This window comes from Lepidochelys kempii, chromosome 23 (assembly GCF_965140285.1).
Source record: "Lepidochelys kempii isolate rLepKem1 chromosome 23, rLepKem1.hap1, whole genome shotgun sequence".
Lineage (NCBI taxonomy): Eukaryota > Metazoa > Chordata > Testudines > Cheloniidae > Lepidochelys > Lepidochelys kempii.
Genome location: NC_136402.1, coordinates 8,804,094 through 8,818,123, shown reverse-complemented (window position 1 = coordinate 8,818,123; position 14,030 = coordinate 8,804,094). Strand labels below are relative to the sequence as shown.

General features: G+C 48.3%; 1 protein-coding gene across 1 annotated transcript in view; it reads left to right on the top strand.

Annotated features, from left to right (window-relative positions):
- The window catches only part of LOC140902309 (galectin-9), a 37,285-nt gene extending 24,722 nt beyond the window's left edge, over window positions 1–12,563 (top strand). Inside the window, exons 8-11 of the mRNA XM_073322263.1 lie at window positions 2,201–2,230; window positions 2,846–2,934; window positions 3,499–3,664; window positions 12,420–12,563. Of these exons, the coding sequence (XP_073178364.1) occupies window positions 2,201–2,230; window positions 2,846–2,934; window positions 3,499–3,664; window positions 12,420–12,563 (429 nt within the window). The remainder of the gene's footprint in view (window positions 1–2,200; window positions 2,231–2,845; window positions 2,935–3,498; window positions 3,665–12,419) is intronic.
- Window positions 12,564–14,030: the final 1,467 nt, after the last annotated feature.

Sequence of the window (14,030 nt, the reverse complement as noted above, 5' to 3'; positions counted from 1 at the left end):
TGATGGGGTTGCCTGTGAAAGCAGGGACTGGACTCCATGACCCAGGCAGCCGCTTCCAGCCCTGTGTTCCTAGACCGTCCAGAAGGACCCAGCATGCAACTCTTTCCTCTCTGATTTCTGTGCTGTCCTGCAGCGGTGAATTCCACACACTGATTAGCTGCTGGGTAAAAGTGTGCTTCCTTCAATCCATTGTAAAGGTGTCACGGTTGCATTTTAGTAGGTGTCTCAGTTTAAACCCCAGGTCTCTCTCTCTCTCTCTGCACGGCTGCCCTCTCCCAAATTATAAGCACTGTGATTATTCTGTCCCTCAGGTGGGAGATCTAGATTCACTGAGCCCCATCTATGCTGCACAGTTCACGCTGGATCTCTCATTTGTGCTTATCTGTGCCTGTGAATCCAGAGGGAATTTGCCTCTCCTACACATCAGTATTAAGCTCATGGAATACTGATCCCTGTCTTCTCTTTGCTGCCTGTTCTCTGCCAGGCAGTTTTTATTCACTCCCAACCTGTAACTTGTTCTGTGGGTCTGTTTTAGCCCAGTGCTGGGATGGTGGCATTGGTATTCCTGATGTTCCCTGCTGCCTGGTCTGTCGGTGGAATCCCCAGCTGTCACAGCTCCACTGATTAGTTGATACTTTGCGGTGGATCAGCCCAGTTGTTATTTCTGTGCAACTCCCCACAAGGCACACTTTCCTCTTGGGTACACAGAGGAGGAGGAGCTGCTAGTTATTTAACGCGCTTCCTGCCCACCACTTCCATTATTGGTCTTGTGCTTTCTTTTATCCGCAGTGGGTTTCCTCTCCTGGCTTTTATTGCAGTGGGGTCATCAGGCTTCCTTCCTGGGATGTCTCAGCCCCCTGCCTGGCTGCATCTGCCCCCAGCTAGCTCCAGGGCACCAAGCACACTCCTTCCCTTCCCCAGGCTGCCCTTACCTGCCGTTCCATCACCCCTTGACCTTCAGGTCTGCTCTTTCCCTTTTATTGTTCATGCCAAACCCACGGCCCGGCATCTTGCTCCATTCCAAACCTCTTGAAAGAAGAATAGCTCCTCCTCAAGCTCCCAGCAGTGCAATGAGTTTGATGGGTCTCAATTCAGTTCCTGGTGGCAGGTGCCCCCTCACCACAGTCCCTCGACAGAGAGTCAAAGACTCAAATGGGCCACAGATGCTGAACGCCTCTCTGATCAGGAGTGATGACCCCTCCCTGGCAGAGGTGGGTCATACTGGCAGGAGAAAGGGCATGTTGGCTGCCTGGGATGCCCCGTCCTGGAGGCACTATGATTCCCCGCAGATCTGGGGGCAGTTTCAGTCCCTGGGGAGCAGGAGAAGCTGGGCTCTTCTAAGGTTTCTTTTTTATCCATCTTCTCCATTGCATTTGATCTCTCACAAACGTGCCTGTAAATTGCTGTTTGTTTCCTTGCTTTCCTGATTTTGGGCTCCTTCAAGGCATTATTGCTGGCAGGAAGGTGGCAGGTTTTATGGGTTGTTCTTAGTCAAAGCTGCTACAGAGGCTGGGGAAGCTCCTGTCAAAGGTGAGTTCAGGGCCCAGGGGAAGCTATGCTCAGGAGATGACCTAGAGTGCAGGCTGGATGCAGCGAGCGTAGGCGAGAAGAGTGCCCGACTGTAAAGTTCACAAGCTGAATGCTACTGAGAGCATTTCTGAGAATGGTGACAATGCTGAGAGCTGGGCGGGGGTTCACCCAAGGGCCCAGAGGCACATTCTGGGAGCCAGCTGTGGCCAGCTCCATGGAGATGGCAGCTGGCATTCACAGCTGCCTGATGTAGTCCTCGTGGGTCACTGGTCTGCCTTCCCTGACTCCCATGCCCACTGGCAGCGGGAGTGCCCGGGCTGCTCAGGACAAGAGCGCTGGGTTGTTATTGTAGGGGTGCTCATGAGTCCTGAGCAGCAGACACTGACTCCCCTCTGGGGAGAAAAGAGCTCTGTGGCCTTTATTTTAAGGAGGAACCCACACAGCGTTCCCTGCGCCCTGCAGAGAGATAGGAGGAAACACAGGCCGGGTAGGTTTGTGCCTAGTGCCCTTGCCAACGGCCTGTCAAAGAACAGGGAAGTCCTGGTGCAGTCCCCACACCAGAGCCTCCTGCCAGGGGCTTAGCCACTGGCGCTCCCCAGCCAGCACTGGGGGTGTTACACGGTGATGTATGAGGGACTGTTCTGACTGCCTTCGTGACTTCTCTCCTCAGCACAACACTCCTGTGACTGTGACCAACCCTGTGAGTACCCAGCCAAACAGCGAGAAGGAACTAGTGAGAGCCGGGTCGGGGTCAGGATTTTCCGGCTTATCTCAGCAGGAGCCGCCCCCCAGAATCACTCCTGCCTTGGCCCAGAGCCTCAACCCCCATCTCAGTTGCTCTCGACGATAGGAGCTAAAGGCCGCTGGGCTGCCCAGCGAGTGCTGCTGGCCTGGCCTCCACAGGTGTGGCACCAGAGGAACGGGGTCTGTGCAAGCACATGGGGACTGAGTCAGCTGCTCCATATGGAAGGCAGGAGCAGGAGCACAGCCCCGAGGTGGGGGCAGCTGCTTGCTTAGCCCTCTGCCCCAGGGCGGCTGTGTGGGGGCTGCACCTCGCTGAGCCTGGTGTGGCAGAGCTAAGCTGGTCGGGACACCACCAATCCTTGACCAACCGAGCCAGTAACAACCCCCCTCCAGCGGCGCTGTCCTTCCAGGGCCTGGCAGGAATGGAGGTGCCCCCTCCCCCTGAGCCACTCCATCCCCTACCCGAGGCCTTTAACCCCAATCTGTGGTTATGACAGCCTCCCCTGGCTCCCCACACTTGGGTGCTGTGGGAAAGGATTGTGGCCTATGAGATTTTGGGCATTCTTTTCAGGTCGTCCCATTCCAAGTGGCCATCCCAGGGAATATCGCCCAGGCCCGCAAGATCACCATTGTGGGGAACGTGCCTTTCCATGCAAACCGGTAGGTTTCTGATGCAGCCTGGAGGGGAACATGGGGGCTTTGGGACCATGTGAATGGGCTGGTTTTCACCCACCATCACACAAACACAGCTGATAGGTTACAGCCTGGGATAGAGGTGGGATGGGTGAGAGACTCACCAAGCAAGAATGCTTTAGAAATGGGGGGGAAGGGGTGGGTTGCTACACTCAGCATGTGACAAACAAAACCCTTTGTCTTCATTTGTGATGCAAACGCTAAGCACCAGGCCCAGCTGGATGCAATCCCCCTTCCTAATATTCCTTCTCCACAAGCAGAGTGGTCTGGTCACAAGATGCTGAAGGCAGATGGGAAAGTCTGGGGGGGGAGGGGGGGGAACTGCCAGGAGCTGGGCATAGGGACTCCTGGTCAAAGTTGTGTGGGCTCCAATGCCCAGAGAGGGGTGGGGGGCTGGGGGGGGGGGTTGAAGGTGGCCCTGGCTACAGGACATGGGTCTGTCCCACTCTCCAGTGTGCACCATCCTGGTACATTTCTCCCTGAGCCCTTGTCGTGAAAAGCTCTGAACAAACCCTTTCTCCCTCCTCATAGCTTTCACGTCAATCTGAAAAACAGCATGACCGGCAACATCGCCCTGCACATCAACCCACGGCTGAAGGATAGGGTGCTGGTTAGGAACACTCAAACGCATGGCACGTGGGGCTCAGAGGAGAGGCACAGTGCTACCCTGCCTTTTGCGCCAGGCCAGGCTTTCCAGGTGAGCCCCAAAGGCGGCTGTCTGAGGCACACTCGGAAACATGTTCTCAGCTTCATGCTTCAGCTGGGGTGCTGTGCAGTCGGGAATCAGGCCCACTGGGAATCCACAGAGCCACAGGCCCCTGTGGAACTAAATCCTTCAGAGACATTTCATGCTGAGACTGCATCATGACCAACAAAATATTTTCCCATCTTCCTTTCCCCTTTGGGGGTCTTGCCACCGACAGAGTGTGAGAATTTAAAGTTCACCCATATTGCAATTGTACAGATACAGAAACAGTCAAGATCCATTAGTTGGTTGTTTTTCACATGGCCAAGTGCCTACTAATTAGAGATTGGCTCAGCATGAGGTGTTCTATCCCTGTCAAAACTGTTAGAATTAACTAGTAGAATGCCAGATTTTTATATTTGTGTGTGTGTGGAATCTTGTTAATTTCTTGGCCTCAATGAAAGCCTGTGGCAGTGAGCCCTACAGTCTAACTGTGCCTAATGTGAAAAAGTATTTCCTTTAATTTCATGGAATAGCCCGCTATTCTTGTAAGAGGCAGGGATAAGATCCTGTGCTCTGGCTCTGGATCATTCATTTTTATAGCATCCGATGAAGTGAGCTGGAACTCATGAAAGCTTATGCTGAAATAAATTTGTTAGTCTCTAAGGTGCCACAAGTCCTCCTTTACTTATTATTAAGGTTGCTTGACACTTTCCATTACAAGAACCTGTTTTCAGTTGCTTATAACTTAGTCTGAAATTCAGGATGAAATTTCCCCAGCCAGGTATGAGCTTCAGACTGATTTTTTTGGTAAGTTTCAGTAGTAACAGTTCAGCCATTTCCAAGAATGAAGCTTGGAAGAAATAGGTTGTTTTGCTCATGCTCAAGAATCCTTGCGACCACTTTGCTGAGAAGCTCTAGGGCAAGACCCACAAAGGGGACTTATTTCAGAGTAGCAGCCGTGTTAGTCTGTATTCGCAAAAAGAAAAGGAGTACAAGGGGCACCTTAGAGACTAAGGGGACTTAGGCACTGCACTGCTGAGCCCAACTTATAGGTTCCCTGCTGTCTAGAAGAATCCACAGCCTCAAGCTGGGCATTCAGCTCCCCGTACAGTGCCAGGGGAAAGTTAGGTGCCTAAGACTGGGATCCACAAAAGCCAGCGGGCTGAGTGGCAGCTGCCTAAACCAGCCAACAGGAAATGCCAAGGAGCGGCCGGTGTCAACTGGAGTATTGTGTCCAGTTCTGGGCGCCACATTTCAGGAAAGATGTGGACAAATTGGAGAAAGTCCAGAGAAGAGCAACAAAAATGATTAAAGGTCTAGAAAACATGACCTATGAAGGAAGATTGAAAAAATTGGGTTTGTTTAGTCTGGAGAAGAGAAGGCTGAGAGGGGATCTGATAGCAGTTTTCAAGTATATAAAAGGGTGTTACAAGGAGGAGGAAGAAAAATTGTTCTTCTTAACCTCTGAGGCTGGGACAAGAAGTAATGAGCTTAAATTGCAGCAAGGGAGGTTTAGGTTGGACATTAAGATAAAATTCCTAACTGTCAGGGTGGTTAACCACTGGAATAAAGTGCCTAGGGAGATTGTGAAATCTCCATCATTGGAAATTTTTAAGAGCAAGTTAGACAAACACCTGTCAGGGATGATAATACATAGTCCTGCCATGAGTGCAGGGCTCTGGACTAGGTGACCTCTCGAGGTCCCTTCCAGTCCTATGATTCTATGATAGCTTCCAAGGCCAGAAGGGACAACTGTGAGCATCCAGTCTGACCTTCTGTACAACATGGGCTAGAGAACTAGCCCCACAAAAATTCCTCTTTAACTAGAGCACATCCTTTAAAGTGGTGTAGTGGCAGATAGAAGCCAAGAGGGACAGGACTCAAGAAAGGCAGCACAAGAGCAGATGTGTCTGTGTCCTCTAGAGCAGGGTTCCTCAACCTTTTCCTTTCTGAGGACCCGTCCCCTCCCCCCACCCCACCGCCACAACATGCTACAAACACTCCACGACCCACCAGTGCCACAATGACTGGTTTTCTGCATATAAAAACCAGGGCCAGCATTAGGGGGTAGCAAGTAGGGCAGTTGCCCAGGGCCCCAAGCCACCATAGGTACGGGAATAATGGGTGCGAAGGCGGGGGGGGGGGTGCTGCAGCACTCCTGGGGTCCCGGCTGCCACTCAACATACCCGGCGTCTCAGCTGCCTCCCCGTGCCTGGGGCTTTGCCTCAGCTCTGGGGAAGGGGGGAGAGTGGACAGCACCCCCACTATTTAAAACGTTCCAGCGCCCACTAAATGCCACAGGGATCCCCACAAAAACAAGTTACTCAGGCTTCGGCTTCAGCGGTGGCAGGGCTGGAAGCCCTGGGCTTCAGCCCCACACAGCAGGGGTTGAGCTTTCTGCCCTGGGCCGCAACAAGTCTAACATTGGCCCTGCTTGGCAGCCCCGCCCCCCCAAAACCTGCTCACAGCCACCCTGGGGGCCCCTGGACTGCTGGTTGAGAACTGCTGCACTAGAGCACACAAATCAGGATTGAAAATCTCACCATTCCTGTACGGTCAACACATTGCTGTGAAATGCACAGGCAAAGTGTGTCTCATCCCCATCTAGTGACCAGTCCATATAACAGCCTTCTACTGTTTGCTACCAGTTACTCAGCTTGAGGAGTTGCAGTCTGTGCTGTGGGCCCAAAGGTCCCAACCCTACTGAGGACCCACGTGGGGACCAATACAGCTCCATGTAATGAAGTTTCAGGTTTTGCTGTTTGCTTTTGCAAAAACCAAAAAGTTACATTTAAAAAGTATCTAGATTAAAAGAGCGTTAAAGTTGCAAGCACTCAAAAATTAAGAAATGCAAGAAGTAAGATTCCCCAGGCAACCTTAACTCTGCCCCCTTGTGGGTGTGCATCACAGTACAGCCTTTAATGCCAAGTACACCGACTAACGACTATTTTTTCAAAAGGATCTCTGCCTCATTCAGTGCACAGGATGAACTGTGCTCAGGGAGTGAGGCAACATTTGAAGACTTTTTTATCCTTCTCATTCAACGATTGGCTCCTGCCTTATTTGCCACACCCCACCTAAACATTGTACGGCATATAGAATTATTCCATTTCCTCATGGGCTTTTCAATGACACTCACTACTGTGACATCTGAGGGCAACACAAAGATTAGTGACACCTCTGTCAGGTGTGAGACAGTATTATCCACTTTTTACAAATGGGGAACCGAGGCACGAAGAGTCAGTACTGTCAAGAGTGATTTGGGGCACCTAACTTGAGATACCTGCATCCTGATTTCTCAGAGTGTTCAGCGTTTGTATAATACCTCATATGCTCAATTGTAACTCCCACTGATGTCCCTTGCAGTTACAAACACTCAGCCCTTCTGCAAATCAGGCTCCATGATCTCAAGTTGGGAATCCAGAAAATGAGAAACACACAATGACTGCCCCCACCCCAGTGAATATTTTCATTTAAGTGACTCACACAGGAACTCTGTGGCAGCATTCAACTGCCCTAACCATGGGAAATCCTTTCCTCTGCCTGCAATTACCCTGCCTCATTCACCACATATCTTCTAACTTCTGCAGCAAATGAGACCGGCGTCCTGCAAACAATAGCCACCTTTACTACACAAACCTGATTCATCCCAACACACCGTCCATCCTGTGCACTGAATGAGGCCGGGGTCCTGCAAACAATAGCCACCTTTACTACACAAGCCTGATTCATCCCAACACACTGTCCATCCTGTGCACTGAATGAGGCTGGGGTCCTGCAAACAATAGCCACCTTTACTACACAAGCCTGATTCATCCCAACACACTGTCCATCCTGTGCACTGAATGAGGCTGGGGTCCTGCAAACAATAGCCACCTTTACTACACAAGCCTGATTCATCCCAACACACCGTCCATCCTGTGCACTGAATGAGGCCGGGGTCCTGCAAACAATAGCCACCTTTACTACACAAGCCTGATTCATCTCAGCATGATTCAGAAAGGCCATAGCACCAATGCCCACACTGCCCCTGGCTCCTCCACTCGCACCTGTGTCCAGACAGAACCCAACCACAGATGCCTCTACACAGGCCTGATGCGGATTTTCAGAGGCTGTGGCCTGCATTTGCCCATCACAGAAAGCCAGACTGGGGGACCGTTCAGTGTGAGAGATGCCTACTGAGAGACTCTCTCAGGAAGCAGGTGGGAGAGTTTCAGGAGGAGGTGGCTAGGCTGAGGAGCAGCCGTGCATACAAGGAATTCATTGAAAACATGCATATGGAGACCTCCAAGGCTGAGGAAGCAATCCAGCTGGAGAGGACTGCATTAGCACCACCAGGGGAGGAGGAGACGGCTTCTTTACAGGGAGGAATCCAGCTACTGGTTACTTCTGATGGCAGGCAGTGCTCCACCCTTGCTCCCAACACACCATCTACAGAGATCAAAAAATGGGTATGCTGCCCTAGCAATGAGGGATGATGGATGGAGGAGAAGCCATATACTCCTGAGGCTAGCAGGATCACAGCCACCACTCCCAAGAGGAAACAAAGGGTGGCGGTGGTGGTCAGTGACTCCCTCTTAAGGGGGACGGAGGCATCCATCTGCAGTCTTGACCTGGCATCCTGGGAGGTGTACTGCCTGCCAGGTGCCTGTGTCAGAGATGTTACAGAGGGATTGCCGAGGATCATCTGGCCCTCTGACTACTGCTCTGTGTTGCTCATCCATATGGCACTAATGATTTACTGCAAGGTATGACCCTGAGCAGGTCAGCAGTGACTACAGGGCTCTGGAAGTGAGGCAGAAGGAATTGGGGCAGGGGGCAGGTATGTTCTCATTGATCCTTTTAGTCAAGGGTAGGGGCCCAGGCAGTGACAGACACATCCTGGAGGTGAATGCTGGGCTGCGTGGATGATGTTGCCAGGAGGGCTTCAACTTCCTCGACCACGGGATGCTGTTCCAAAGAGCAGGACTGCTGAGCAGGGATGGGGTCCATCTGTCAAGGAAGGGGAAGAGTATCTTCGGATACACACTGGCTGACTTACTGAGGCCGGCTTTAAACTAGGTCTGATGGGGGCGGGTGACAAAAGCTCACATGTAAGTCCAAAACATGGAGACTTGGGTGAAGGGTCAGACTATGGGACATGGGCAATCACAGCCGGGACAATGAAGAGAAGAGGGAATATAGAGGAGAAACCCAATGAACATCTTAGATGTCTGTATATTAATGTAAGAAGTATGGGGAATAAGCAGGAAGAACGAGAAATACCAATGAATAATCTCAATTGCAACATAACTGGCATCACAGATACTTGGTGGGATAATTCACATGCCTGGAACATTGGTATAGAAGAGTTCAGCTTGTTCAGCAATGACAGGCAGGGAAAAAAGCGGGGAGGCGTGGCCTTGCATATCAAAGATGTCTACACTCTAACTGAGGTGGAGATAGAAGTGGGAGAAAGACCTGCTGAAAGCCGCTGGGTAAGGATAAAAAGGGGTAAAAAACAAGGGTGCAGTCATGGTACAGGCCTACGATAGGCCACCTAACCAGGAAGATGAGGTGAATGAGGGTTTTTTTAAACAGCTCACAAAATCATGCAAAGCCCAGGACTTGGTGGTGATGGGAGACCTCAACTAACAGGACATTTGTTGGGAAAATAATACAGCAGGGCACAGATCATCCAACAAGTTCTTGAAATGCACTTTTTATTACAGAAGATGGAGAAAGTGACTAGGGGAGAGGCTGGTCTAGATTTGATTCTGACAAACAGGGAGGAATTGGTTGAGCGTTTGAAGGTGGAAGGCAGATGGGTGAAAGTGATCATGAAATGATAAAGAGTTCCTGATTCTAAGGAATGGTAGTAGGGGAAAAAAGCAGAATACAGACAATGGACTTCAAAAAGGCAGACTTTAGCAAACTCAGGGAGTTGGTAGGTAAGATCAATGGGAAGCAATTCTAAGGGGAAAAAGAGTTGGCACTTTTTAAAAGAGACATTATCAAGGGCACAAGAGCAAACTATCCTAATGCATAGGAAAGATAGGAAGTATGGCAAGAGGCCACCCTGGCTTAACCAGGAGTTCTTCAACGACCAAAACTCATAAAAGAGTCATACAAAAGTGTAAACTAGGTCAAATTACAAAGATGGATATAAACAAACAAGCAAAAACAAACACAAGTATGTAGGGGCAGAATTGGAAAGGCCAAGGCACAAAATGAGATTAAACTAGCTAGGTACATAAAGAGTAACAAGAAAACATTTTACAAATACACAAGAAGCAAGAGGAAGACCAAGGACAGAGTAGGCCCATTACTCAATGAGGACGGAAAGATAACAATAGAAAACACAGCAATGGCTGAAGTATTACTTGCCTTTTTTGTTTCACTTTCAACAAAAATGTTAGCAGTGATTGGACGACTAACATAGTGAACATCAGTGTAAATGGGGTAGGATCTGAGGCTAAAATAGTGAAAGAACATGTTAAGAATTACTTAGTCAAGTTAGATGTCTTCAAGTCAGCAGGGCCTGACAAAATAATTCATAGAATACTTTAGGAACTGGCTGAAGAGATCTGAGCCATTAGCAATTATCTTTGAAAACTCATGGAGGATGGGAGAGATCCCAGAGATTTGGAAAAGGACAAATACAGTACTTAGCTATAAAAAGGAGAATAAGGACAACCCAGGTTATTATAGACCAGTCAGCCTAAGTTCCATACCCAGAAAGATAATGGAGCAAATAATAAAACAATCAATTTGTAAGAACCTAGAAGATAATAAGGTGATAAATAACAGTCAACATGCATTCGTCAAGAACAAATCATGTCAAACCGACCTAACATCCTTCTTTGACAGGGTAACAAGCCTTGTGAATGGGGGCAAGTGGTAGATGTGATATATCTTGATTTTAGTAAGGCTTTTGATATTGTCTCACATGGCCTCATAAACAAAGAGAAATATAGCCTAGATGAACATATTATAAGGTGGGTGCACAACTGGTTTGAAAAGTGTACTCGGGGAATACTGATCAATGGTCCACAATCAAGCTGGAAGGGCATATAAAGTGGGGTCCCACAGGATCTGACCTAGGTCTGATTCTATTCAATATCTTCATAAATGATTTGGATAATGGCATAGAGACACACTTATAAAGTTTGCAGATGATTCCAAGCTGGGAGGGTTTGTAAGTGCTTTGGAGGAGAGGATTAGAATTCAAAATGCTCTTGACAATCTGGATAAATGGTGTGAAATAAATAGGATGAAATTCAATACGGATAAATGCAAAGTACTGCACTTTGGAAGAAATAATCAATTGCACAAATACAGAATGGGCAATAACTGCCTAAGAAGGAGTACTGCAGAAAAGGATCTGGAGGTTATAATGAATCACAAACTACATATGAGTCGACAATGTAACACTGTTGGGAAGAAAAAAAAAAAGGCAAATATCATTCCGGGATGTATTAGCAGGAGTGTTATAAGGAAGACATGACAAGTAATTATTCCACTCAGCCCTGATAAAACTTCAGTTGGAGTATTGTGTCCAGTTCTGGGCACCACACTTCAGGAAAGATGTGAACAAAATCCAGAGAAGAGCCACAAAAATGATTAAAGGTCTAGAAAACATGACCTATGAGGAAACATTGAAAAAATTGAGTTTGTTTAGTCTGGAGAAGACTGAGCAGGGACATGGTAACAGTCTTCTAGTACATAAAAAGTTGTTATAAAGAGAATGATGGTAAATTGTTCTCCTTAACCTCTGATGACAGGATAAGAAGTAATGGGCTTAAATTGCAGAAAGGAAGATTTAGGTTGGATATTAGGAAAAACTTCCTAACTGTCAGGGTAGTTAGGCACTGGAATAAATTGCCTAAGGAGGTTGTGGAATCTGTGTCAATTGAAAGTTTTTAAGAACAGGTGAGACTAACACCTATCCAGGTCTAGTTCAGTGATTCTCAACCTATTTACCATTGTGGGCCACATATGCTGCTCTCTATGTGTTATGTGGGCTGCATCCACACAATATATATACTACATGTATGTCACATGGGCCACAGCTGTGTGCTGATTGGGCCGCAAGTGGCCTGCAGGCCATGGATTGAGAACCACTAGTCTAGATAATCCTCAATCCCATCTCAGTGCAGGGGACTGGACTAGATGACCTATTGAGGTCCCTTCCAGTCCTACATCGCTATGATTTTATGTAATTAAAGACTGTACCATAATGCTCACACACAAGGCAGATGAATTAAGGTTGCTGGGAAATATTAATCCCTACATCACCTAATTTTTGAGTGCTTGAATTTGCAACATTCATGTTCTTTTAATGTGGGTTTTAAAAATATGATTTTATATACTTTGATCTGCTCTCCCCATTCGTCTCCTTTCCCAAGCAGGTAAGCTTTCTGCTGAAAACAAATCTTTTAAAGATACTTCTGAGGAAGTGGAGCTTGAGTTGCTATCTTAGCCATACTGTGTTCCCTATCAAAAGAGCTTGAAATAAACACTCTGTGATCATGTAATACAAGGGGTGAACTTGGAGATAAGCCAGCTGCTGTTTATTTCAGGAGCTCTGTTAGAAAATGTTACATTTGTGGTTTTGAAACACGCAGGTCAGGAGAAGGTTTTCTTGGCTTCAACTTTATCTTCTTGGTTAATGTGCTGCATGATGAACTGATGGCTCCCCTGGGCCTTGTGTTATCCGTGTAACAGTTGTTCTTGTATCCTTGGGTGTCAGGGCACACAAATGTAAATCTTCTCTCTCTTCCAGATGGAGATAATGAACACGAGAAACTGCTACCAGGTCTCGGTGAATGGGCTGCATGTGTTTGACTATGTCCACCGCATCCCTGCCAACCAGGTGGACCAGCTAGAGATAGCGGGGGATGTGTCACTCTCCTACGTGCAGTACTGATGGCCCCACCTGGGCCACTAAGTTCTCACTATTTGACTCAATCCACTGGGCTGAGTCTCATCTTCCACTCCACTCCACAGCCCTCCATCTTCCACAGCCCTCTCATCATCTTCATTCAACAGCTCCACTGGTGAGCCTGGAGATCTCAGCCACCAAATCTCACATCATACAGAAACTTGGAAGTCTTACTCCGGGGCTTGGGGGAGGGAAGGGCTTCTCTCATTGCCTCTTTTTTTGTCTATATACATTTCTGATACTGTAGATTACAGCAGTGATTCTCAACCTTTCCAGACTACTATACCCCTTTCAGCAGGGTTTGATTTATCTTTGCATATCACAAGTTTTATCTCGCTTAGAAACGACTTGCTTACAAATCAGAGATAAAAATACCAAAATGTCACAGCACACTATTACTGATAAGGTGCTTACTTCCTCATGTTTACCATATAATTATAAAATAAATCAACTGGAATATCAATATCGTACTTACATGTCATTGTGATACTTGAGCCTGTTTTTCACTTGTGAGCCTTGTCTGAAGGCTGAGCCCCATGCGGCGTGGCTAAAGCATGTAACTTAGCTTTATGGGGCCCCCTATGGCATGGGGCCCCAGGCAGTTACCCTGCTTGCCACCCTCTAATGCCAGCCCTGCACTTGCGAACTCCCTAAACCCATCCAGTAACCTCCCCTGGTGTCATGACCTTCCGGTTGAGAAACACTGATCTAGATGATTTGAGTACCCCCTGGAAGACCTCTGCGTACCCCCAGGGGTGTGTGCCCCCCTGGCTGAGAACCACTGGATTAGAGTTCCAGGGCCTGATTCAACCCTGTCTGATGATGAGTTTGGAGAGGGTGGGGGGTTGTTTGAAAGCCTGACAAAACACCGTATCACCCATGGGTGGACACTTTTCACCAAGCGATCACGCCACAGCTGACCTCTCAGTCCTCTTCCTCCAAGGAAACCTGCACAACACCGTCAAAAGACGAGCCTGGGAGCTTAAATTCAGAACTTCGCTAGATACTAAAAATCATGGACTGAATAGAGACACTGAATTTATGGCTTATTACAGCAACGTGTAATCCCCAACCCTCCTCCCCACCAAGCGTTCCCCTCCCAATGACTGCACAGGTACTGAGAGGCTACTTCACCTTTGAAATATGCGCTACCCACTTATGCTAAACAATCTATTCCATCTTGTATTTAGCTGTGACTATGACAAAGTGGGAAATTTTTTTAAGAGTTTTGCATGAATACTGTGTGGATCTCAGTGTCCCTGTGTGCTGCATGCGTAATGAGGTGGTGGGAGAGGGAGTTTTTGTTGCAGGGGACCAGGTGTGACCTCGCCTGACAGTTGGGACCCCGGAAAACTGCCTGGAGATGGGGGACTGTAGTGACCAGGTGGCCCATCCCAGCTTGGCAGTCAGCCAGTTCTGGCCACTGGGAGGACAAAGGGCTGAGGAGAGAGG